Source organism: Simochromis diagramma, unplaced genomic scaffold (genome assembly GCF_900408965.1).
Source record: "Simochromis diagramma unplaced genomic scaffold, fSimDia1.1 OVJJ01000320.1, whole genome shotgun sequence".
Taxonomy (NCBI): domain Eukaryota; kingdom Metazoa; phylum Chordata; class Actinopteri; order Cichliformes; family Cichlidae; genus Simochromis; species Simochromis diagramma.
This window is the reverse complement of record NW_024386773.1, coordinates 4557858-4582479: the sequence shown is the minus strand read 5'-3', so window position 1 is coordinate 4582479 and position 24622 is coordinate 4557858. Positions and strand designations below refer to the sequence as shown.

General features: G+C 38.1%; 1 protein-coding gene across 11 annotated transcripts in view; it reads left to right on the top strand.

The window, feature by feature from the left end:
- Positions 1-24622, top strand: part of ptprt (protein tyrosine phosphatase receptor type T) — a 226045-nt gene that overhangs the window by 82395 nt on the left and 119028 nt on the right. For all 11 annotated transcript variants that reach the window (XM_040004228.1, XM_040004222.1, XM_040004204.1 and 8 more), the window contains exons 10-11: positions 19129-19330; positions 22987-23089. In XM_040004228.1, the coding sequence (XP_039860162.1) occupies positions 19129-19330; positions 22987-23089 (305 nt within the window). The remainder of the gene's footprint in view (positions 1-19128; positions 19331-22986; positions 23090-24622) is intronic.

Genomic DNA, 24622 nt, shown 5'->3' with positions numbered 1-24622 from the left:
TCTTCTGCTCCCAAGTGCCATATAGGAGAAAAAAATGCAATAATTAAAAAAAACCTTTTTAGCTGGATGTCTTGTTTGTTTTTCATTCATATGGTCTTATTTTTAAAATTAGGTGATACAGGGAAACACAAGAACAGTGTTTTCTCTCTAACCACTGACAGTTCATATTAGTATCAAATATAGTTTTATCCACGAATAATTGACATATATGACCATAAATTCAGGATTAAATGTAAATTATCATAAAGGGAAAGTAGAAAGTCTAAGTCGCAAGACAAAGTGGGAGAAAGACTTATTCTTTGACAGTCTTTTATACAGTGGTTGGAACTGAGTGAGATAGGTGTGCGTGCGTGTGTGTGTGTGTGCGCGCGTGTGTGTGTACGTTTATTTGGGTTGAAGTTGAGTCCTCTATCTAATGAATTATTGACCCGTTCTTGGTCTGTTGTCTGCCTCTTATATCACTGCATCAAGGAGCTACCTCACATCAAGACCTGGAAGGGCGCTTGTGTGTGCATCTGAAAGAGGGAGAGAATGAGCTACCAAGGAAAGAGATGTTGCTCTAAAAAAGACCAACTAGTCTCCAAATGTGTGTATTAAGTGTATGAGGACTTTAAAGTGTATAATCCATAAACTGTGAATAAAGGATAGATGTAACGACTGTTACATAGCCCGCCAATTAGTGAAGGTCCACATTTAAATGACTGATCCACGAGTGTTCAGACCGTCAGTCTTTTAAAAATATATATATTTATAAGAGATGTGGGATAATACTGACTGAGAAACTGAGAAAAGTATACCCTGACTTATTGTCTCCTTAACTATAATTAATAAAGACTATAAATCCATCAGAAAAGGTAGTTATTTCATCCATAAATCTAGTAACCAGGAGCTTTGTTCTGCCCCAGACGACAACAACACATGCTTTTGTCTTTATAACCTATACAGAATTTATTTTCACAGATAGTTACAATTTTTTTTCACTAAAAAAGGTAGAATATTTGCTGTGCAAGTTAGAAAGTCATCTTTCAAGCCGCATCCAGAACAGCTTAATTTTTGTAGTTAGTTGTAAAATCTGTAAATATTAACCACACACTAAACAGATGTTACAGTTATAAAGCTAGGTTGCTGTAGGTTAGATTAGTAACTAACGTATTGTATATTTTAGCTGTAGATTATTCCACTTGTCTTGCAGATTTACACATCTTGTAACACAGAAGGCAAATCTTATTTTGGGAGCATCTTCCAAAGATATAATTATCCCTATTTTCTCTCAAACCCCTTATATTTACTACCATCAATCTCCAGTCTCTTCTCTCATTCTACACCTCTAAAAGACCCCTCAGTACCATGTCTGACACTTCCATTAGACCTCAACCCAGAGCCTGAAAAAACAAAACAAAAAAAAAATGTCCTCAGTCTATGAACCTCCTTGGGACCATCATCAGTTTCACCTTGTTTGATATTAATGAAATCAACACCAATCTAAGCTCTCTGCCCTCTCTGCCTGGTAGAGGCGGCACGACTCAGCATCATCTGTTAAACATATCAGAGCCTCAACATAATGCGCTGCTATTAGAGATAATTACTATAATTGCAGCTATTGACAGGATTAAAGGCATCATCTGCAACATCTAAAGGGCCTCTTGTTGTGTCCTATTCTGTTCTGTTGTCTCTTGTGTGTTCCTTTTTCCCCCTCTGCGTCCTTTTCAGGATAGAAACCAGATGAATTACACCTAGGACAAAGAGGGGATTGAGGAGTATGGAGAAAAACTGGGGGGTGGGCTCAGGGTAGATTTGTGGAGGTGGGAAATGGTGCAGAGAGATAAGGAGAATGGGAAGAAGGAAGGCAGAAGTGCGAGAGAGAGATAAAGCATTCAGTGAGCAAGTAGAACTCTGACCAGAAGACATAGTTCTTACCATACAGCAAGATTACAGAAATTAATCAGTGTGCAAATATGATCACTCCATCTCTTGTATCTATTACCGTAATTGCAGCTAATTACAGGATTAAAGGACACATCTGGGTAAGATCTAAAGGGATCCCCCACTCCTCCCCCACTCCCTCTGGTGCTCCATTCATTTGAGAAAATGAGAATAATGTCTGGAGAAAAAGGGATGCAAAAAGAAGTGTAATGTTTGGTTGCAGGTGAGGTAGGAAAGGCAAAAATGAAACAGCATATAATTTATTAATATATATTGCTCAAAAAAAAAGAACATGACATACAATCAAGTGAAAAAAAAAGTTTTTACAGGATTAATGCAAAAACCCTTAAAAAACTCTGTACACCCTGTGATTCAGTAGCTTATAGAACCATCTTCATCTTTAGCAGCAATAACCAACTAAGAAGTAGTTGGTGTGAGGTACTTTTTAATAAAGGTTGTTGTTGTTGCTAATCATTTTATCAAATGCATTTGATTACCAGCAATTGGCTGCAATCATCCTGTTAGTTCCTATGGAAGCAGTAAAGATGTACATAGTTTTTCACAGGACTACAAAAAGTCCTAATACAAGGTATTATTCTAATCTTCTTAGATTGGTATGGTGCATTTAATTAGCTCTTAATCTGACTATGGTGCTTGTATTAGCTGATATTTATCCCCAGTAAGAGTACAAATTTCCATCAGTCTTTCCAACCATCCCCATGCACTAAGCACAAGAAAAATCCAGTTAATTGCTTATATGTAACCTCCTTTCTTCTCAAATAAAAAAATCAATAAGCAATTTTTGAGCAAGTCGTTTATTTAAGGTCTTTTCTTCTCCTCCTTGGAAGTTTACAGTGAGTTCAAAGCTGAAATATTTATTTCATCTTATTTTTTAACATTGATATTCTGGAATTTGCATGGTAAATTTTAATTGGTACTCAGTTTGGTCGGTAGATGTCAGGCAGTTAGATTTTTTTCTGCAATTAGGTTAAATGTTGGAGTCGTGAATATTGGCTTAAAACTGTTAATTTGAGAACTCTTGATGGATTTTTATTTTTAATGTTCTGCTGGGCATGGAAAAAGGCCAACGTAAATACCTTTGAAAAAGAAAGCCAGTGAACAACTAAAGGCTTCCACTGGTTTATATGAATCTATATTTTCCCTGCAACTTTACCAGGCCTCTGTGAGACCTCAGATAATACACAGTTATTGATGGCTACTGAACTGAGCAGAGGTGCACTCAAAAACACACTTGCACACACACAGATCATGGCCCTGTCAATCCCTTCTTTGATTGCCTCATCAGACCATTCAAGCATCACTGGTCCTCTCTGCTAGTCCTCACCTCCCTGCTGGTCTCTGCAGAGTTATTTCTGAACCCCTGCTTGTTAAACAGATGCTGGTGCTAACATTGATTAGAATCAAGCAGAGTAACAAATCACGGTTTGACCAACTAGCAAGTGAGAGCATTTTATATTTAGCTCTAATATGAAATGGAATATATATATATTCCATCAGTAGTGAAGAAACAGTTTGTGTTTCAGAATTATAACCTCCTAGAAAATGCTTCAGGTATATGGATAATAAAAGTTAATATGGTTCCATTTCATTTTCTTAAAATTAATGTCAAGCATTAATTGAAAAGCTACTAATTAATAAATTTAATTAGTCCTTAACAGCAGAAACTGTAGATCAGAAATCAGTCATTATGCATTCTTTTAAAGGCAACAATAAATGTATCATAACTATCCCAACTCCATGCAATGATGCATTTCAGGTCTGACCCACATTCCCAAAATCCATCTGCAAGATTGGGGTAAGAATATGAGTGTTTCCTGACAAACCTCTGAGTTGTTTAATCCAACACCGAAGAAATTGGTGACTAGTATGGTATGTAGTTATTCTTGTCTGGTCCTGTGTGCAAATAACTTTACCTTCCAACTCTCTGCGGATAGAGGTTTTAATCAATCACAAAAATAAATACTGACAACCAGTCTGGCATTTAATTCAGTTAGTTACTCTGTTCCAAGCTGTGGATTTCTCTAGATACAGCTGACCATGTAGTACAGTAACATTCTCTCCCCATGTTGCTGTTTTCTGAACAAAGAAATGATTCCTTCTCATTAGGAGAACATCAGTTGCATAGCATGATCTTGGTATTCGTTCTCTCTACTATTTACTGAGGAACAGAAGTGGCTCACCTCACCTACATAACCTCAAAATTCTAATAGTGCAAGCAAGGTTATTATCCCATGATTGAAATTGAAAACTAATACTTTAGCCACGCTATAGTCATGCTACAGGTTGGGAAAACTAGCTTCTAAAAGAGGCCTTTAATTCCTTTCAGATAATTAATAAAATGATTACTGACCAGTTGATGCCATATCAATAAGTGCATGTAAATTCTCCATTGGTGTTATCCTCCCCAGTATCGCGCCAAAGCATGTGACAGATCTGCCACTCCCCTATGATGTCAGTGTTGTGTTTTTTCCTCAAACAAGTTTAAAAAAATGGACGTAATACAAACAATGGATGTAATATACTTAACAATTAAACACATGGCAAAGACCCAAGTCTCCTGTAAAAGTGCAACAAACCCCATGACTTTTAAATACGGGGTTTTATATTAATTCAGCAAACTTTCATGCGTATTGTTGAAGCCACCACCCTCAGTTATTGAAGCGAGAGTGGCCTCCCACTGACCCACCAAAGTCTTCATAGAGGGTATCTACCTGGAGTATCTAATGAGTTATAACAGCTATTTCTGCTTAACGTTAATAATATTCAAAGCAGCCTATAAATGAATTCAAGAAAGAAATGAGTGTTCTGACATAAATGACTAAATTCTGAAAATCATATACAAAATTACAGATTTTGTATAAGAAATACAACAATAGTAAAGGAACAATCTGTTCATTTTGCAGCAAAATTCATTGAAGTCATAGTTGCCTAGTAATTCTAGACTTTGAGTTATGACTTATGCCATAGAGCATTTAATATAGGAGATGAAAAGACAGGTTAAGGGAAACTGTTCACACACATAAATGCCCCAGGGCTGCCTTGCATTCTTCTTTTTTCCACACGATCTGAAGTATTTCAGAAGGCGAGAAGTATGGGAAGGAAGGGAGAAAGAAAAATGACAAATAAATTGAACAAGCATGCAGATCTTGAATTTTTCCCCCCACTTTCACAGTGTAAACAGAGCCAGAATCAAGACATAAATGCTAAAGAAGCAATCTCATCTAAGCCATTAACTTCTATCCATCTTGTGTTTTGCCCTTCTCTTTTCTCTCTCTCTCTGTGTATTGTTTTTCTTTTTGGTCAATAATGGGCTATATTTAGTGTAGCTTGAAAGTCCTTAAGCTGATGACCCCATTTACTCTGTCACACTGCCTGTCTGGCCTGTAGGGGTATGGCCTAGTATCACTTACACCTTTGTCAGTCTATGTGCCCTTCACTACACTGCATGCAGCCTCTTTTCTTTTGCATGTGTGTGTATTTGAAATATTTATTATTTTTATGATTTTACTTTATCATGGTGATATCCACACCATAACACTATATTATAAAAACAATTCACTAACAGTAGAATCTCTTTTTGATTTTTAACATTTTACAATATGCTACGAGAACATATATCCCAATTTGTCACAGTTTTTCAACTGCATATTCATGCCCTCAAACTTTAACTTTGTCGGTATCTGATTTATCCAGTAAGATAAAGTTATCTCACTAAAAGCTGCCATAAATGTTGCAATGATGGAATCAGACATATCGGTCTGCAACTGAATGGGGTCATCTTTGCAATTAAATGCAATCTATTCATGATAATAGAGCAATTTACTGTATTATCAGATAAATGTGCTGTCTACATAGACAGAAATGCACATTTAACCATTGTTTTTCTGTCCAGCAACCTTCCTGCACTAACCAGAACACAACCAGCTTGTAGCCACTTGAGTCGAATGCCCGTGAGTTAAGACTCATTCTGACTGATGTCAACATATTGGCAGGTCTTTGTATTTATAGATTAGATAGCAATTATTCGCAAACCTCACTCTCTCTGGGAGTGATTGCAGTTTGCCCAAATCAGACTCTGACTGTTTGTATCAGTTTGCATTCTGTTGTGCAACCTATGCAATTACTTTGTGATCAAAAGTGGTTGTGAGCATGCAACACCCTCAGGCTCTGAGCAAACTTACATGAAACAGAACCCCCACAATCACTAGAAAGCCACTGCTTTTATTTTATTTATTTATTTTTTGGTTCATACATGAAGGTTATTGTCCTATAATTACTCATGTGAGTATTTTTATACTAGGTGTGTGTTCGGTGTTGGATTGTTTTTTGGTTGAACTGAGTTAATGTGTGTTTGTTTGGCTAATGTTATCTCAAGATGGTGTTACATGAAATGAGCCCTATAATTGACAGTATTCTCAAAGCATTTAAATTATTTTATTATTATGATATTTCATGTCCCTGTATCAATACAATATCCCCATGCAAAATATTGCAATATTATCCTGTACTATCCATGAAAATAAGCAACTTGAACTTTTGCACTGATAACTAATTCGTATATAACAGCAGTATAGGAGAGTTTTCCAGTTTAAGTCTTTTTTTTTTTTTTTTTTTTTTAGTAACTAAAAATCCATGTTTTGTTTATTGAAAGACTTGAGTTTTCACTTTTAGACAAGTGGGGTTTTTTTTGTTTTGTTTTTTAAATTTAAATATATCTATTCAGGATAGTCAGCATCAGTTTGAACTGCAGTGTTCTGAAGAAGTGCTACATTAAAAATGTAGGGGTCATTGAGCTCCAAAGCCAGTGGAATAATTTTATCATCATGTCAAAACAATATGTCTAGTAAAAAATGAACCAAGAAACTTTAGCATTAAAACTAACTGAGCAAAAAACACATTAACGTCAGGCAACACAGTAAGCCTTTCTAAGCGTACCATGCAGGCCTTGTTGCTACACAGCTACTCCTTTAATACTTGCACACTTCCAAGATAAATGAAAGTAAATGTCCCAAAACCAAAGTCTAAGTAATTATAAGTAAAACAGTAAACTTTGTTGGAAGTAGAGAAAAACTTTAGATAAAACCACTGCCAAAAAAAATAAATCCTGTTAGGCTTTGAGTGAGGTTATTGGCAACGCAATGAAGCAATGTTGTGTGCTATTTTCAACTTTGGGGAATTTTTTTTTTCATGTTTATATGCCCCTAAATAATACAGTTACAGGTATTGGTGATAACGTGTAATTACAATAATTAAAGGTGTCGTGATATACCAGGACTTTTGATAACCAATAAATTTATATTGCATTCAATGTTAAAATACTATAAACAATCCACCCACAGCACAGACTGTTTATCATGGCTCTCTTTTTTCCAGCAACTCCACTTGAGCCTCAGCTTATCAACACATTTTATGGCCACCTAAATGGCATCAATTATCTGTTGCTGCTGTAACTTCTGTCATACATTGGGAGATGGGTGGATTTTAATAGGTTGGATGGGTTGTTGTCCCACAATAGCCTACCCAAGTTAGACAAGAGTCACTGACACGAATGAAGTTAAGCACTATAGACTGTTCATTTTATTACTCTTTTCTTTCTGTTATTTGCTGCCACTCCTCCCCTTTTTGTCTCCTTTCCAAGGATTTAACATGAAAACCCGTAATACTAAACTACTGTGTTCTGTGTTAAAATTTTTTTTGCATTATTAAGGATAATTTTAAATGAGCAAAAAACCATTTCGATTGTTTCGACTATATAACAAAAAGATTCAGAAAAAATGTGTTACAACAGAAATAGGTGTGATTCCAAAATTAATTCTGTATATATTTTAATTAATTCAGTTATGTCACACTAAGTTAATTAAAAAGTTGAAAAAAGTAAATTAAGTAAAGTATAATTGAACCTTTTATTAAAAAAATATAAATTAGTTATGAACATGCTACAACACAATTCGTTCTTTGCACTTTTAAGCTGTCTCAAATGATTTGTGTCAGACTCGCTCCACAATGTTGACCTCAGGGCATTTGCATCCATACCATCTGCTGCCAAACTCTTTGTTCTTCCAATTGATAACAGTGGTTCTTTGGGATCTTGTATTCTCTATGTTTGTATTTTGCATGTTATCACAATAAGATGCTACAGTCTAACATCTTACGATTATAAACAATAAAAAAAATACATCACGAAAATAAATGTGAAATAAAGGAGTATCAGTAAATGTAGATCTATAAAAATGTACTGAAACTGTGAAGTAAGATCACTTTAATCTGTCTCCCTGTAGTCAAAAAGAAGAGGATTATATCTTTAGTCGCAGTAACACAAACACACACAGGCATACTGTCTCATACACACACACAGGCCTTGCACAAGGGGGTAATAGTCAGAGAGGATTATCCATCCCCCATCGCTACGCAGGATTAGATGCAACCTTCTAATCTCTCAAGCATTACGACTTCCTGATGTACAGCCAATGAGGGCTACAGTCCCATTTCTCTAGCCAATCACATGCTCCTCAAGAACGCCACAAGTCAACTCAAACCAGCTCCTCAGTTGGCAATTACAAGTGTTTTGGCTCCCTTACTTATGAAAATTTTATTCTCACTTTTTAATATTTTACTTATTTTTTCTCACATATTAGCTCAGCTGTGCACACCTTTGCTATAAATGGTAATGTTTTATGAATGTTACTGTAGGCAGTGTTTACTAAAAATTCACAGTGATCACATTTAATAATTTTAACAAAGACAGTCTGTATTTTTAAATTAAGTTCATATTTGGATGGACCTGAACTGGTGTAACAACCAATAGCTGTCCAAATCTAATGGGGAAAATTGCCAGACTTTAGAAGCAGTTGCAAGATAAAGTGACTGATAAATGAATCCAGAATTGAAATTGGTATTTTTGCGTTATATTATACCAGACAGTGTTGTGTAAGACAGTGTTCAAGAATTTGCCATGTTGTTGATGTAAATAAATTTCTTAATTTTATCAGACAGTTTGTACTTTTGTAGACCAAATATGGTGACATAGGCTACCACACAGCTATCAGGTGGGCAAAGGACTTACACCTTTGAGTATAGGGCTAAAAGCAGGACGTTTTTTGTGACGCTCCCAGATGCAGAATGGATGGAAGATCTTGCATTTGCTGTTGATGTGACTGCATTAATGAATGAACCACATCCCAAACTGCAACTGTCAAAGGTCTGTTTGCACATGAAATGTAAAGCCTGGTGAAAACATTCATGAGACAGTGGCAGTTTCTTTAAAGCCAAATGTGAGGTCACATTTTTACTGACCTGCCAACACTGAATATGTTAGTTCTCTTTGGATCTAAATTGATATATAAACAAACATTCTCAGTGATGTAATATGCCAAATCCAGACAGATTCCCTCTCAGTGATAATCATGTCTATTGTACATTTCATTACCTAATTGTAATTACGAGTAGCATTTTATAAAGAGACAAAATTAAAACTGAACAGATTTGAGGTCAGCTTGGAACAACCCAATGTGTCAAAAACATGATTTTAGTTCAGTTTATCCACACACTTAGTTTCTCATGTGACCCCTTGGGGAAATTAATTGCCCTCCTTCGATCCAAAAGAAGAAAAACCAAACTTGAAAAAAAATGATGAGCTTATCACTAGTCTGTTTTTCACAGTTAAACTTCTGGTGTTTAAAAAAAATAGCACAGCACACAACACATTTCACACTTCAGTCATAAATCACTGTCAATCTGTGGTGAATATCGTGTCAGCAAATGATTTTTAATGTAGGAATGAGAGCAGAAAAAGCGTTTGTTGTCTACATTAACATCTAGAGGGAGAGTGCTCGCTCTGTCACTTATCTTATCTCGGCTGGCGGGAAGTTGCTGTGTGGCTGTCAAACAGGCATTAGTGGGATGCCGATTCAGGCCGTTTCCTGTCAAACTGTCACCACTGGCTGATTTTAATGCTCCATCTCTGATTGCTTCTTCTAGAGTGAACAGAATTCTGCTCTTTGATACTTTTGTGGAGCTGGTAGTATTGATTTTCATGTGAACTTTTGGTCGACAAATGAGAGGATAAAAGAACATTTCAAGGCTCTTGTATCCTGTCATGTGTTAAATTATATACTCCCAGAACTTTTCACTCTTGCCTTCTGCCTCTTGACTGATTGAGCAACCCGATTAAGCCATCCAGACCTTTTTAGTGATTAACAGTTCAGGTCATTTAATGTTTTATTTTTGTCTACTGTTTATCTCTCATATAGTTCTCGGTAAGACCTGCTAGATGGAAGATTTATCAAGCTATATTTTGCCCTCAGCTTGGTCTATTCCGCTTATCTTTCTCTCTCTCACTTGTGTTATCAAGAGCCAGTGACAAAAATAGAGATAACACAGCTAGGAAATATTATCGGACTATTGTCTGTAGCTATTTCTATCTCCAGTTAGCTTATCTATTTGGGCACAATTGAAAAATAGGACAAGGAAAACAGCAAACATCTCATTCCCATTTGTGTTTTTTATTTATGCATACATATTAGGATGTGTTCATCTCTCTGTGTGCAGGCATTCATTTGTGGATTATATAAGTCTTTGAATTTGTACATCTTTGTGTGTGTGTGTGTGTGTGTGTGTGTGTGTAGTGTGTCTATCTTTGTATTAGCATTTGTATTGCTTCTGTGTGTGTAGTGACCCAGAATGTCTTGACAATATAAAGTCATGAGCTGGAGATGAAGGTCCCAAATGAAAACTTCAAAAAGCAGAGATGCTGAATCTTAAAACAATAGGTGCAGCCTAACTCTCAGACTGACGCAGGGTGTGTCAAGTTACACACTAAGGAGACGACGTAAAGATTTTTTTTAAAGTGTTAATCTATTACAACCATAGGGAAATAGGTGTATAGCTTGGAAGAGTTTTTGAAGGCTTTACTATTTCGGCAAACCTCTTTGAATTTTAGAGATCAAACGCCAAGTGTGGGATAGATTTGTTTTTAAACTAAAACATATTTTTTCCTTTCTTCATTCATTCTTAACAGATTTTAAAATTATACTGAATTTCCACGCAAACCATTAGACACTGTTACTTAACTTTCAAGCATCAGCTAACGGAATGAGGCACCTGAATACGCTTTTTCCAAGCCCACAGAAAGCTGTATTGCCTTTGTTCTCTTTGTTATCTGAGTTAGTACTCTGCACTAACATGCTCTGCTGTGACTAACTTCAACCTTTTAACTTGGTTAGTGGTAGGTACCAGCTAGTGGATCTTCTGCGGGATGTCGCCTTGTTGCGATCAGAATTTATTTTGGTGTGTCTATTTGCAGAGCAAACGGCAGAGAGCTTGGAGAGGTCAGATCCGGCCTCTGCCAGTAAAGTCAGAGCAGTAAAGAGCAGTCTTCTCACCTCAGAAGTGGGAGCGGAAAAGAAACCCGGAACAATGGCCAGCTGTGATTTTGTCTAGCTGGTAAAAGGTGTCACTTTACAGATGCAGGAGGTGGTCTTTCACCTCCTAGGGCCACAAGGTAGTATTTATAGCACACAAATAAATGGAGCCATTGCCTTCATCATAGCTCCTACGAGCGACAGAAAAGAATCAGCAAATGGCAAGAACAGGTGCATTGCGTGCCATCAAAATGTTTGTTAATGTGTAAAGCTGCAGTGTAGATAAAACAGAGTTTTACTGCTGCAATCCATGGATCTGTATAAATAAGTCCTAACAACCGTGGCTCAGGGGGTTGGGAAGCCGGTTCGATCCCCGGGCTCTCTGTCCTGGTCGTTGTGTCCTTGGGCAAGACACTTTACCGTACTGCCTACTGGTGTTGGCCAGAGGGGCCGATGGCGCGATATGGCAGCCTCGCTTCTGTCAGTCTGCCCCAGGGCAGCTGTGGTTACAACTGTAGTTTGCCTCCACCAGTGAGTGAATGAATAATGGCATTGTAAAGCGCTTTGGGTGCCTTGAAAAGCGCTATATAAATCCAATCCATTATTAACAAACCCTGATATATTACAAAACAATAATATGATAAACTTTTCAGATTGGAGTGGTAAAGGAATCAAATATTTAGAACATATACTAGAAGGAACAGAATTTATTTCATTTGACGGACTAGTTGCACAATATGGGATCAACAAGAAAAGATTTTTAGAATATCAACAAATTAAATCCATAGTAAAAAAGAAATTTAAACCGGGTCAAGTTGAACTACAAACACCACCAAGTGTGGTTCAATTTCTTACTCTTAAAACCCCCAAATTACTATCCAAAATTTACAGAATGCTTTCTAAAACAGATGAATCAATATCACTTCCTATTGCAAAATGGGAAACGGATTTATCAGTTAACTTAGACCAAAACTTCTGGTCTCAGATTTGCTTAAAAACCTTTCATCTAATTAGAAATCCCAGTCTTCAATTAATTCAATACAAAATACTACATAGAGTGCACTATACAGGTCATTGGATGTTCAAGATGGGCTTTACGTCTACCAACAACTGCTCACACTGCCAAACCAATACACCGGACAATCATATCCACGCTCTTTGGTTCTGTCCACTAGTTCAGAAGTTTTGGCGCGAGATATGTGAAGACTTATCAAAGTGTCTGAAATGTAACATTCCAACTTCCCCCTTAGTGTGTTTGTTGGGCAGCTTAGATAATGTCACTACAGAAAAGAATATAGCCCATATGGTTTTCACTGCCCTATGCATAGCCAAGAAAACTGTCCTCATGAACTGGAAAAATAAAAATAATCTTAATTCTAACCAATATAGAAATTATCTATTAGATTACATTAGTCTTGATACAGCCTCTGCCACCACATCAGATCAGTTGCTCTGGGCTCCTTTGATCAGCTCCATCACCTAGTGGGGGGGGGGGTGTCATAGTTTGGTCCCGCCTTCACTGTTGTGATTGGTGTGGGGGTAGGGACAGGCTTAGGGCGTCGGGGGGTTCCCCGGAGGCATCTTCCTTGGGGGGCTCAACCCAGGGTAGCGGTCATGTCCGGTTAGGGGCTCTGTTGGCTCTCAGGTGACTATTTCCTTGTGGCTGCGTGCAGCGTGGCTAGGGGAGGGTCTGTGCTGACGGACGTGGGTTACTGACCTGGTAGCCTGGCTGCCCCTGGGTGGGTCCGGGACGGGCGTGAGGTTCTGGGGGCGCTCCGTCTCTGGGCTGGGGCCCTGGTCGGGCCTCGGGGGTGGGTGCATGGGGGCCCAGCCCTGGCGCAGGGTGCCGCCGGTGCGTCGAGCCACCTGGGGGGCTCTTCAACTGGTGAGGGAGGTTGTCACATCTTGCAGGAGCTTTCCTCTCCTCAGGAACTCACTCTGCAAGAAGGGGAGATACAGGAGAGGTGGAGGAAGATCTCAGCCTGGGCGTCTATTGTCTTATGTAGTCTGGAAGATGAGTGGATGGTGGGGTGGGTGCAGTTTTCTCTGTGGTGGGGTTGGGTGGACTGTCCCGGGCTCTGAGGGGCCGGGAGGCGCTGCTGCACTGGGACCCGGTCTGGATGGGCCTGGGCCCCCTTTCCCTGGCGGGTCGCGGAGTATGGGGGTGCCTACTGGGGTCAGCGCGGGAGCTGGCCCCAGGGAGGGGTCACTTGCCCCTCCCTTCCTTCCCTCCCCATCTCCAGCTGCCTCCCTCTTCCCGCTCCACCACAACCACCCACACATGCAGGGCCTTGGAGTAGGGGTATGTCAGGAGGAGGAGTTGGCCGTCCGACTGCGGTCTGGAGTGTGGGGCCTCCCTGCTGCTGCGGAGTGGGGGCGGTCTGCCTCTCCCCACTGCAGGGAAAAGGGTAACACCACCTGGGTCTGGGTGCAGTTCCCCCCTCCAGGGGCAAGGGCAAAACAAACAAACAAAAAAAAACAAACAAAAAAACAAAGCAGTGGAGGGGGGAACTAGGCTTACCAGTTTAGAAGAAACCAGAAATGTTCAAGTGAATTGTTCATGACTATATCAAAAAGGGAAAAAAAGCAATGAAATACTTACAGGATACAAGGTTTATTTATGTATACAAAATGCTTGTAGCAGAGATGTGAAAATCCATTAAAGTAAATAAAACGGAGCAGAAAGAGCAAATACCTCACATAGTCTGTTCTTAATTCAACAGGACAGAGAACACTGACGCTAAGATGGTGAAGAATGAAGACACTGCATGTTCTCTAATAAAAAAAAAGCAGGAGCACAGAGAACAAGAATGGAAAATAGCAAAACTCAATAGAAATAGCATTCTAGATTGCACAAAGGCTCTTCAATATACGTCCTTTATTTTCATAAATCTTGGCCGTGATTCCAAAAGCTGCAGCGAGGCATCATACACCCACAGTGTGTTTGTAGTAGGCTTGACTTCTGGGTGGAAGTTATGACTTTTAGTATTCACAAGCATTTGTCTTCTGTGTTTGTTTGGACAAAATAAATACAGTATTATGTTACCATGCAGTGCACAGACACACAAACACCTGCACAAATCTAAAACTACAGGGAGTGATTTCAATATAAGATGCTCTTTTAAATGGTTTTAGACAAGTTGGTGACAAGTTGTAAAAAATACTTTTTACTTTGTGATATAAACGTAATATCAAATGTTAAAAACTCGTAAATAAATATTTAAAGCATACAATCTTTAGCTACAATTAATAAGCACTTTAAAAAGAGTGTTTCCCACTTTAGAGTATTAAGATGGGTATTTATAAATAAAAAGCCATACTGCTCCTTATGACTACAGATTACAATGTTATTCTCAAATTATTAGCACCCAGAGGGACATTTGCTAATGTGCCGCTTGGGTAAAGAGCTGTGGTAATCTCTTACAAGTAGTAAACACGAGCACATAGATCTGGATGAGTTAAAACTTTGGCTAACAATTGCCAGTTGTTGCTATGTAAGTGATTAGCTAGCAACCTAAAACAGCTCAGTTAAATTGACCAACTTTAAGTGGGAGTGGGTATAAAGTGTATGAGCTTGATTGGGGTGTCTAACCTGAGCATCTGACTTAGTGGAATAATGATAACAAGCGTTGCCTTGAACTGACTAAATTGAGGCAGTTATATTACCAGCCAATCCCATTTGCATCGGAGCCATTCAAGTTTACCAGAGCTTGCTGTGCTGCGATTAATTCACAATTCTCTTGCATACAATGCATTGCGTTTTGGTAAATGTAGCATAGTAAGCCCACAGCTTCGAACATTCTGCTCTGACTGTATAGCACAGAATGTAAATGCACAGTAATTTCAATGTTAATCTGCTTACACTGGTAGCTTCGTCAGTATTTGGGGTTAGTTAGGAATTTGAAAAGGTCACAAAGAATAAATCTTTCAGAAATCCTGATAGCGGAACTATAGTTATCAATATTTCCATGTTGATCAGTCTGGAACTGATACCAATGTAAAACCCACCCCTATTTATGTGTTCCTGTTCTATTTTCCTCACCTTTCACTTTTCCCTTCTCCTGTTCCTTTGATCATTTCCTTCCATTTCTACTTCATCATCTATTTACCATTCTCACTTTCTCCTTTCCTACCCACTAATTCAATCACGCACTAACTCACACATATGTCTGCCTTCCCTCTGGTAAGTTATCCCTCAAAGACACACACTCTATTACCCAAGATGCACTGCCCCACTGCACGCCTGCCTTTTCATTGGCCAATAAAACAACCTGAGCTTTATAGCTCTACCAATTCCAAGTACATCAACTATAAAGGGAGAAAGAGAGAGAGAGAGAGAGAAGAAAGATGAGGAAAAACAAGGAAATTGTGAAGAAAAGGGAGGAAGAGAAAAAGAAAAGAGTGGCTAGAAAGAGGAAATACCCTGTAAAGGGTAGAAGACGGAGAGAAAGCAAGAGTCTACTGCTCAATATGGAAAGAAATGTGAGTGGGTAAGATGAGAGAAAAAGAGAGACGGAGCATAAAGCCTATAAAAATATAGAGAGCCATTCATGACTTATAAAATAACAGCCATCGATGTGCAAACCAAAACTGCAGCGTAGATGAAAGAGATGATATTTTATTGTTCCAGCCCCCAAGTCCCAGCCTGTATAAATAGCTATTGATTCACCATGTTTTATTCAGCCAGCCAGGCGAATTTTCAAGCCTGGGAGACGTCAACCGGTTGCTGAAGGCAAAGCTGCTGCTCTGTCTAGGCTTTTTCTGCTGCGTTTTAGACTGTTATCTTCTATTGGCTAAAGGTTTTGTCCCAGGTTCCTCAATCTGAGAGGCACTTTAGTCATCTGTCTGGTTTGTAGCAGGGGAGTAATGTGTCGGGAAAGTGGAGGAGAAAACTTCTTATAATTTTACCATCTCAGGTCACTGGCAATAAAACTGACGAAAAAACAAAAAAAGAAGGAAGACTAGTAGAAGCATTGTTTGTGGCTTTAGGCTCTTATTTCAACTTTGGAGGGTTTTGAGGTAGTTCGATGTTAGCCAGAAAAGAGCAGAGGTCTCCAAATATCTAGACAAGGTAGAGTTTCAGTCTCGCATTAAATTCACAATAGAAGCAAAGAGCTACTGAACATAATGGGAACATTCATTCATGTCAGACCTTCTGATCTCTTTTCTAACTATTGCTATCCATAGGAACAGCTTTTCACTAGGGGACAGTGGCAATCCCAGACAAATGAGCTCAAACTAACTATGAATCTTTTTTTTCTGCTTATTAATAACATGAATGTACTGTAGCTTCTGCACCATCATGTGTCCGAGTCTGGGGCAGCCATTCTATTTTCTCACATATTTACATGGTCTCCCTTACTTTGCGTCTTTCCTTTCTTCTGCTCTGTCCTGTCGTATGTCCTCACTCTTTGCATTTGTATTTGCTCCAGCACATCCATCCAAAGTCACGTATTCACACATCAGTACTACAGCCTGGGGCCTCGTTGAAGTGATGCACCCAGCTGTCAATGCCTTTGATTTGACTGTTAATGGGCTGACGTGGACCACCCAACGTCCATGATTTTGAATTCCTGAATTCGTCCTCCAACAAATGTGCTATTTCACTCTAACACACTCCCATGCACACTCGAAGCTACCCATTTTCCCTTTGTGTCTATCCACATCACTTGTTTCTTTTCATGTCCTTGCTTTCTTTTCCTTATTCATTCTTGTTCAGTCTTGTTTTTATCTTCCTCTTTATCACCGTTATTATTTTCCTCGTTGTCTTCTTTTTTACTCACTCCCACTAATCTGCTTTGAGTGTATATCAATGCAGTATTCTCATTTTAAATTGAGAGTAATGGTGCTAAAGATTATCAATACATTAAATTAAAACCCTTCCTGGAATCCATAATCATCACTGTTTGATTGCGCAAATGTGTTTGTGTCTAAATTAACCTATCATCTATTCATTGCATTTCTGTTCCAAAACTTTATGCTGTTTTCAGTTTGTTTGTCCACCTTTTTCTTTCTTTCTTTTTATACCCCTTTGTGTCATTCTGTGCTGTTCATTCTGAAATATGACATATTGTCTTTAGTCCTGAATGCAAACTGGAGAGGTCATAGTCATGTTGTTCCTCCAGAACAGTTCTGTTGTTTTTTCCCCCTGTCTCCCTCAAAATGTTTTTATTCTTACTCAGTTATTTCTGTGTATTATACATCTCTTAAGGATCTTTCTCCTTGTTAGTTAATGTATTTGGTAACTTTTCAGTTGATGTGAGTCATTTAGACATTTAGTGATGTGATCTTTTTCTGTTTTTGTAGCCATAGCTATGATGCTATGATGCTGTGATGCACTAATGGTGGTGGGAAAGTTTTCCTTTGAGAATTTGGGGTTGACCGTGTTTGCCTTTACAGAGCATTTAGTCATGAAATTGAAAAATTAGAAGACAACTAAAAGGAAACAGGAGCCTTTCTAGGTGAGGTAGCTCTGCAAGTTGGCAAAAGACTTATGGCTGACTCGTTTTGTTGTTTCTGTCTCTCTGGTTCAGTCTCCTGCTCTACCTGCCTCTTTGTTTTCACTTTCACACTTTATCCAGTACGTTTTTTCACACTTTGTGGCTAAAGGACAAACAGATATGTACTCGGACAAGCACTTACACACAACCACAAAGTGCTGAAATGTGTTTGGAGTTGATTTGCTTTTAATGTGTTTTTTCCCACCACTCAATAATCTTTTGTACTGACTGTCATTCACAATGACAGCTGTCCTCCTGTGTTTTATCGTGCGTGTTTGTGTGTGCCCATGTGTGCAGTCATTGATGGTTTCACAGTGTGGAAACTTGCCAGTAGCAACACCACGACAGACATTGACAGTTCTTTTAACAGAAGAACTATTTTAGTGTTTCTGCCAGTTTAATGGTTACGGGTCAATTTGCTCAATTTGTTCCAGTCTCAAAGTGGAGATGGTGGAGAGACACACAGACCTATTGTAAAGAGCCATCATCTCTTGAACTCCAAAAATTGATTTGTACTGCATTTAGCAGACAATTTAATAACTGATGATTGATTTACTGGATTTTTTAGATGTGTCAGTGGAGGTGTTTGGAAGACGGTGACTCTGAATTTAAAGCTTACTTTCTTTTGTTTTGTTTTTTGTTTTTTTGTGATTTGAAGATTAAAAAATAGAAGAAAGAAAATCAGTCTATTTTGATATTCTTTACAGGTTGAAATTACTGTTTATACCATAACATATTTTACCCTCTAAGACTGTACTTAAGCTGGCATTTTTGAGATTGAATCAAATCAAATGAAATGTCTAATGGGAAAATTGAACATTCATGTTGACAAAAGAAAGATCACTGATTGCAATTCCCCTCAGGCCATGCAGCATTTATAGCATTTTTCATTTTATTGGTTGGTTGTACAGCCAACTGTACACCAGCTGTACATCAGTGAATCCAAAGGATGCTGTTGCATGCCAGCGTGTACAATTAGATGAACGCATAAATGTGTTCTTTTTAAATTTTGAAGAATTATTCAACCGAACCAAACTACTTATGGATAAAAAAATTAAAACAGATATTATTGATTGAAATCAAGCATTACAAAAATTGGTTTAAACAAATTGATATCTAAAACCTCAAGTGCAACGTTAAACCAAACCTGCTTGTTCCTTCCTTTAAAAAATAAATAAATAAAAGATATTTCAGTTATGTTAAAATTAAATGAGCTATCACTTGTTTATTTAAATTGCGTGAGTGAAACAAATGTAAACAGATGAATAAATAAAGCTGAATTATGTAAGTGCATTTAAATGTAAAATTTTCCCATCTACCTCTAGATTACCTATAAGGCACTGAGCTCCTTGGACCCCAGTGCTGATCTGACAACCCAGCGGGGACAAGTTTTCAAGCAGAGGAATGAGACCCACCATCTGTTTGTTGGGCTGTACCCGGGAACCACCTACTTCTTCACCCTTAAAGCATCTACCAACAAGGGCTTTGGTCCGCCTGTCACTACCCGCATAACCACCAAGATTGCAGGTAAACATTACTGTTAGGTGTTATTTGCTTCTTAAAACATTAATACCACATGCAGACAGTAAAAACGTGTTTAATAGACAGCCTGTGTGCTGACATGTCAGTCAGTTGCACTATAAATAAGCGTTTTAATTTGTGTCTCTCTTTGTCTGAATGACCATTTGGTTGTTCTCCCATCTGGCTTTGTATCCCCCTGTTTGTGTCACCAGCCGTGGTCCACAGAAAATGTCAGTCGCCGCACAAAAAAAGGAAAAACAATCAACTTTTGTGGCAAGAATTGTGAAGTGCCCTCATATGTTAATACAGCTCTTTATTCTTGAATGAGAGAACATTATCATTTCAACTGTTTAGAGAAGGCTATGCTGTGATGCCCAAATGACAGAATGACTGATGCTAAATAAAACCCTTCAGCTCATTCTTTGTTATCCAAATCTCTCTGTGTGCCTTTCTGATTTCACATTTTGCCTTTTTTTCCAACAATTCTCCTGTAAGTCCTTTACAAATCTTTTACTGGATTGTCTCCCCTTTGTGGTTTGTTTGTTTAGCTAATTAGACCTCATTGAGGCAGTTGTGACCTTTGAAAAAACAAAAGAAAACAGAAAGTTCTGAGGAGACACTCCCTGTAATGGACTTATGGTTACAAGTCAACTTTATACAGAAGGAACTCTGAATAAGTATCGCATTACTGAGAATAATTTTAATTTAGGAATGAATACAAAAGCTGCAGAGTAAAATATGAACATTTAGAAATATTAACCACTCGGTATTTCACTGAAAGCTTGTCACTTCCACATTTGTCAGTCTCATTACATAGTTGACTAGCATACATAGATCTTGTGCTTTCACTTTGTTCCAAAAGAGGCTCTGTATTCAAACCACTTCATATTCATTCACTTATCTGTATTCAGTCCTGGAGTCTGTTAAGTGCCACAACAAGTGTCCACTCTTTTACTAAAAAAAGCAGTGTGGTTTATAAAAAATGTGGCCTGAAATTGTTTTCTGTTAACGACACTATTCAACTTAGTTCAATTCCATTCGGTTTTATTGATATAGCGCCAAATCACAACAGCAGTTGCTTTAAGCTCTTTATATTGTACAGTAAAGACCCTACAATAATACAACCCAACAATACTACAGTAAACTACAATATACACTAGTGTGTGTTGACAGTATACACGTCACTTCTATTCCCTATAATATAAAAAAAAACCAAAATGTGGGTTTGTGGCTTAAAGTCAAGTGCGAATATACCACTGAATCCAGACTTCAGTCACAGTGCTGCTGTACACGATGAAGTCCTGACTGATCTAGAAGATGAATGTGTAATGTGTTAACAGTATGTTTTAAGTGTTGTCCTATCTGTCAACACCTACAGTGATTTTTAGTGTGACCTTTCCACCGAGCCTCTGTTCTTCCATCATCCTTTCAAAACTTAACAACACATTGCCAAGAGGAACAAAAAGGAAATGTGGTGCCTCCACACATAACAGATGTGTCTTCTTTCAAATGTCACGCCATCACCAATCTCTATTATCTCGTTCAGGAGCTACAGGATGTAGAGATTTAAATTAAATGCTGCAGACACATAGAGATGGATGGACAGAGTGGCGGGGGTAGGATTCATGCTAATAACCTGAATGCCATACCAATCAGGAAAAAAAGTGTTGATGTTCTACTCAGACATTTATATGCTGCACCTCCAGTATGAGGGCATGACAGATGTGAAATTAAAATTTGAGTGTAATAGAATAGCTGTGAAGCCCTCGGCGGTGAAGCTTACATCTACTTCTTCTTCACCTTTATACATCCTGATAATGTCATTCTGGTTGAGATATACTGTAATGTTAAAAAAACAAAACATTTCATAGCAATTTAGCATTTACATGTTTTAAATCAGGGATTCGACATACACATGGGAGGGTGTGTTTTTTCTTCCATTGTTGACTCAGAGGAAATATAGCTGGCTTTGCCATATGCACGTCCGTCTTTGTCAGTAACGAAGAAGTAGACCTCAAAGGTTGGGTTTTTTTAGACTTCTTTTTTTATTCAAGTTACATTTAATAGTTACATTAACCCTTTAAAGGCGAGACCATAAAAAAAAAAGTATTTGTATACTACCACAAAGGTACTAGAATGCCTTTCTGGTAGTATCTTGCAAAGCACTGTTGGTGTGCATGTAAGTCAAGAAACATATTGTATTTCTGTGATTTTATACCTTTACAAACCCTTTGTACAGAGTTACTTTTGGGATTGGTTTTGGGATGTATCGCTATTTCTAAAACATGTGTCATTAGAAGGAGGATGATTGTTGGTCAGCTAGCATGTTCACTTGTTTCAAATTGCAGTCAAACCCTTTTGAGATATTGGTTTCTTGTTCAATAGGGCACAGTCTCTCGTACAGACAATCCATCAGTCTGAGATGCATAGGTCAAAGATATATCCAAACAGGGATATATCTTCTTTGCTAGGGTCTTGTACATGTGTATGAGCATGCTACAAAGATCAGTGTCTCCAATATGTTCACTGCAGGCATGAATGAGTCAAGGGCAAAGGTCATCTGTCTTGGTGTGGGCATCATTGTTCCAATGTTCGATAGTCGAAAGAGGAATGAACCCACAGGCATCAGATTGCATGGCCTTGCCCCATAAAGTTAGATGCTCCGTCTATTATTTATTAAACAGGAAGAAAAACCCAAAAATGACAAATCATGCACTGTCACAATGCTTGTAACATCTCGGTATACAAATATATGTCAGTATAGTAGAATTACACATCCTTGTACTTTTTTCTTGACATTTATCATATTTACAGTTTTTAAAAGATCTCATATTTTATTCATCATGTGTAAGAACTGTACCTCCTATGTGCTGGCTCTGGGCGTGAATCGTTGATGGGCAAAGCACATGTATCTTTGTGTGGACCTCTTTGCTCCACTGTTTGACAGTCCAAAGAGGCATGATCCCACAGGCATCAGATTGCATGATTGCTTTGGCCTCGTCACATAAAGTTTTACAGTCCAAAACAAAAACCATGTACTGTTACAATTCATGTAAAATGTCAGTATACTAATGTATAGTATACTAAAGTTACCAGAATTCACGTACAATGCTAATAAATCTGCATATTTTGTTCTAGACATTTACTATATTTATACTTGTGAAATTATTTTAGCCTTAATTTCATCTGATAGATAAATAAAAGTGTTATATAAACACCAATGATCAGAAAAGTTTTCATTTGTTTTGTAACGAGACCTTTTGAGTTGCATTAGCTTCAGGTCACAACTTTTACCACGAAGGGACAAATCAGCCATGTTTTTAGAAAATTATTTAAACCTTATAAAACTGTCTTATTTTGAACTTGTCATGTTACTTAATTATTTTCATTAAAGGCTTCCTGGAGGGCAGCTAACTAAAAAGGTCTTTCATTTCAAGACAGATTAACATCCGGTGGGTTTTTTTTCTGAGAATAACAAAACTATGACATGGCTCAAACAGGTTAACTTAATTTCAGTGTCTTTTTAAGAAAGGTATAGGGACTCAAAATGTGCTCTACCAAATGACTGACCACAACCCAGAGCTTTTTAAATTATGTTGGCCAATAAAATCGTCCGTGTACGGTAACCTGTTTTAAAATTTAAATTTGTTAAACCTTTTCAGCCCCCATGATGCCAGAGTATGAGTCAGAGTCTCCACTTAATGAGACCGAGACAACCATCACTATCCTGCTGAAACCTGCCCAGTCCCGCGGAGCACCTATCAGGTAATTTCTTAACGTTCCTTAACAAAATTTTAGTTTCTTTTTCATAGAGTTTCTTTTACTATCCTCTGCTGTCCTACTCACATTTTTCCTCCCAGCATCCCATCTACCTCCTTTTCATTACCCCCCTACTTTTTTTCCATCCATGTTCTTTTGGTCTTCCTTCAGGGCCCTTTTAGAGCCATTGCAGTTACTCACACATATAAGTCTAATTTGTATGCAAAGGAATTCAGAGAATGATTTTTTTTTTTTTTAAATTTGTCAGTGAAACATTTTGCCATTACTCATTTTGCTTTTTGTAACTTTTTGGCTATTCACTAGTGGAATTGCAACTTCTACTGGACATTGCAGGCCCAAGTGTCTGATACTTTAGCTGGTCACTTGAAACTTTGCTTTAATTTAAGGTTTCAGCCATCAAATTCTTAACATAAGGAAATGGAAATTTGGATTTTATTGAGCATATTTTACAGAAAACACCGTATTCATAGTCTTATACATAGATATTGATGGTGTTATTAATTTATACCATACATGCGAAAACAAGGACTAAACAGTATAAAAGAAAAAAGCCTCAGCATAAACTAACACTTGGAGTGGGTTTTTAGCTTTGCTCACAAAGTGTGTCTGTAATTTGCTGACCTACCAGTTTTGGTTAACTAAAAGACACATTTAACACAAAATTTAATTAATGGTAATTCTTAGTTTTATCAACATTCAACAAAAAGTCAAAAAGGACAAACAGCACCCACCTGTCTCTTAAGGCCCCAGATAAACAGGCCTTGTGACCAGTCAGTGGCAACCATGAGTCACAAGGGAAAAAGTGTGTAATCTGGTGGCTGCAAGTTGCTAACTGTCAGTGAAATTGACTATATGAGCCTCATTCAGACAGGCCAGTGGCACCTGCTGATCACTAAGGAAGAGTGAATGCTGCAGTGGTTGCTGAAGGTTGCTGACAGTCACTGGTCATTGGTTGCAAAGAGGTATCCAATCAAAAATATTTTGATTGCTTTGGTCTCTAGCAGGTTGCCATGGTCAGCAGCAGATTGTGCGGCTTGTCTAGCAACCGGAGAAATCACAACATTTGTGGTGCAAGAACATCTTTGCAAATGACTTCTCCAATAAATAGATTGTGTTTGCATGTTCCGCAAAATCCCTTAGAATGCTTTTATCAGGCACACACACAGCACACACAGGTTTTATTTTCCCAGTCACCAGTCCACTGTATTCACTTCAAAACAAAGCAGCGAGTGAAGGCACCCAGCTAATTTATTTCTTTTCCTTTTCTCATTTTTTCAGCCAGCATGTTTTTAATTAAAAGTTCACTTTGAACATGTGATCTCATCCATTTAATTGGTGCAGGGGAGAACATTATTCTCGCTCGCCTTTAGGGAAATACAGCTTCGACAATGCTGTGTGGAGAATATATATCACTTCAATTTAGACTTTGGGAAATGGATTTGTGAAATGTGAGTGTAGGTCAGTGGTTTAGCATTAATTTTTGTAAATCCCTTATCATATCTCATCATTAATCACCCG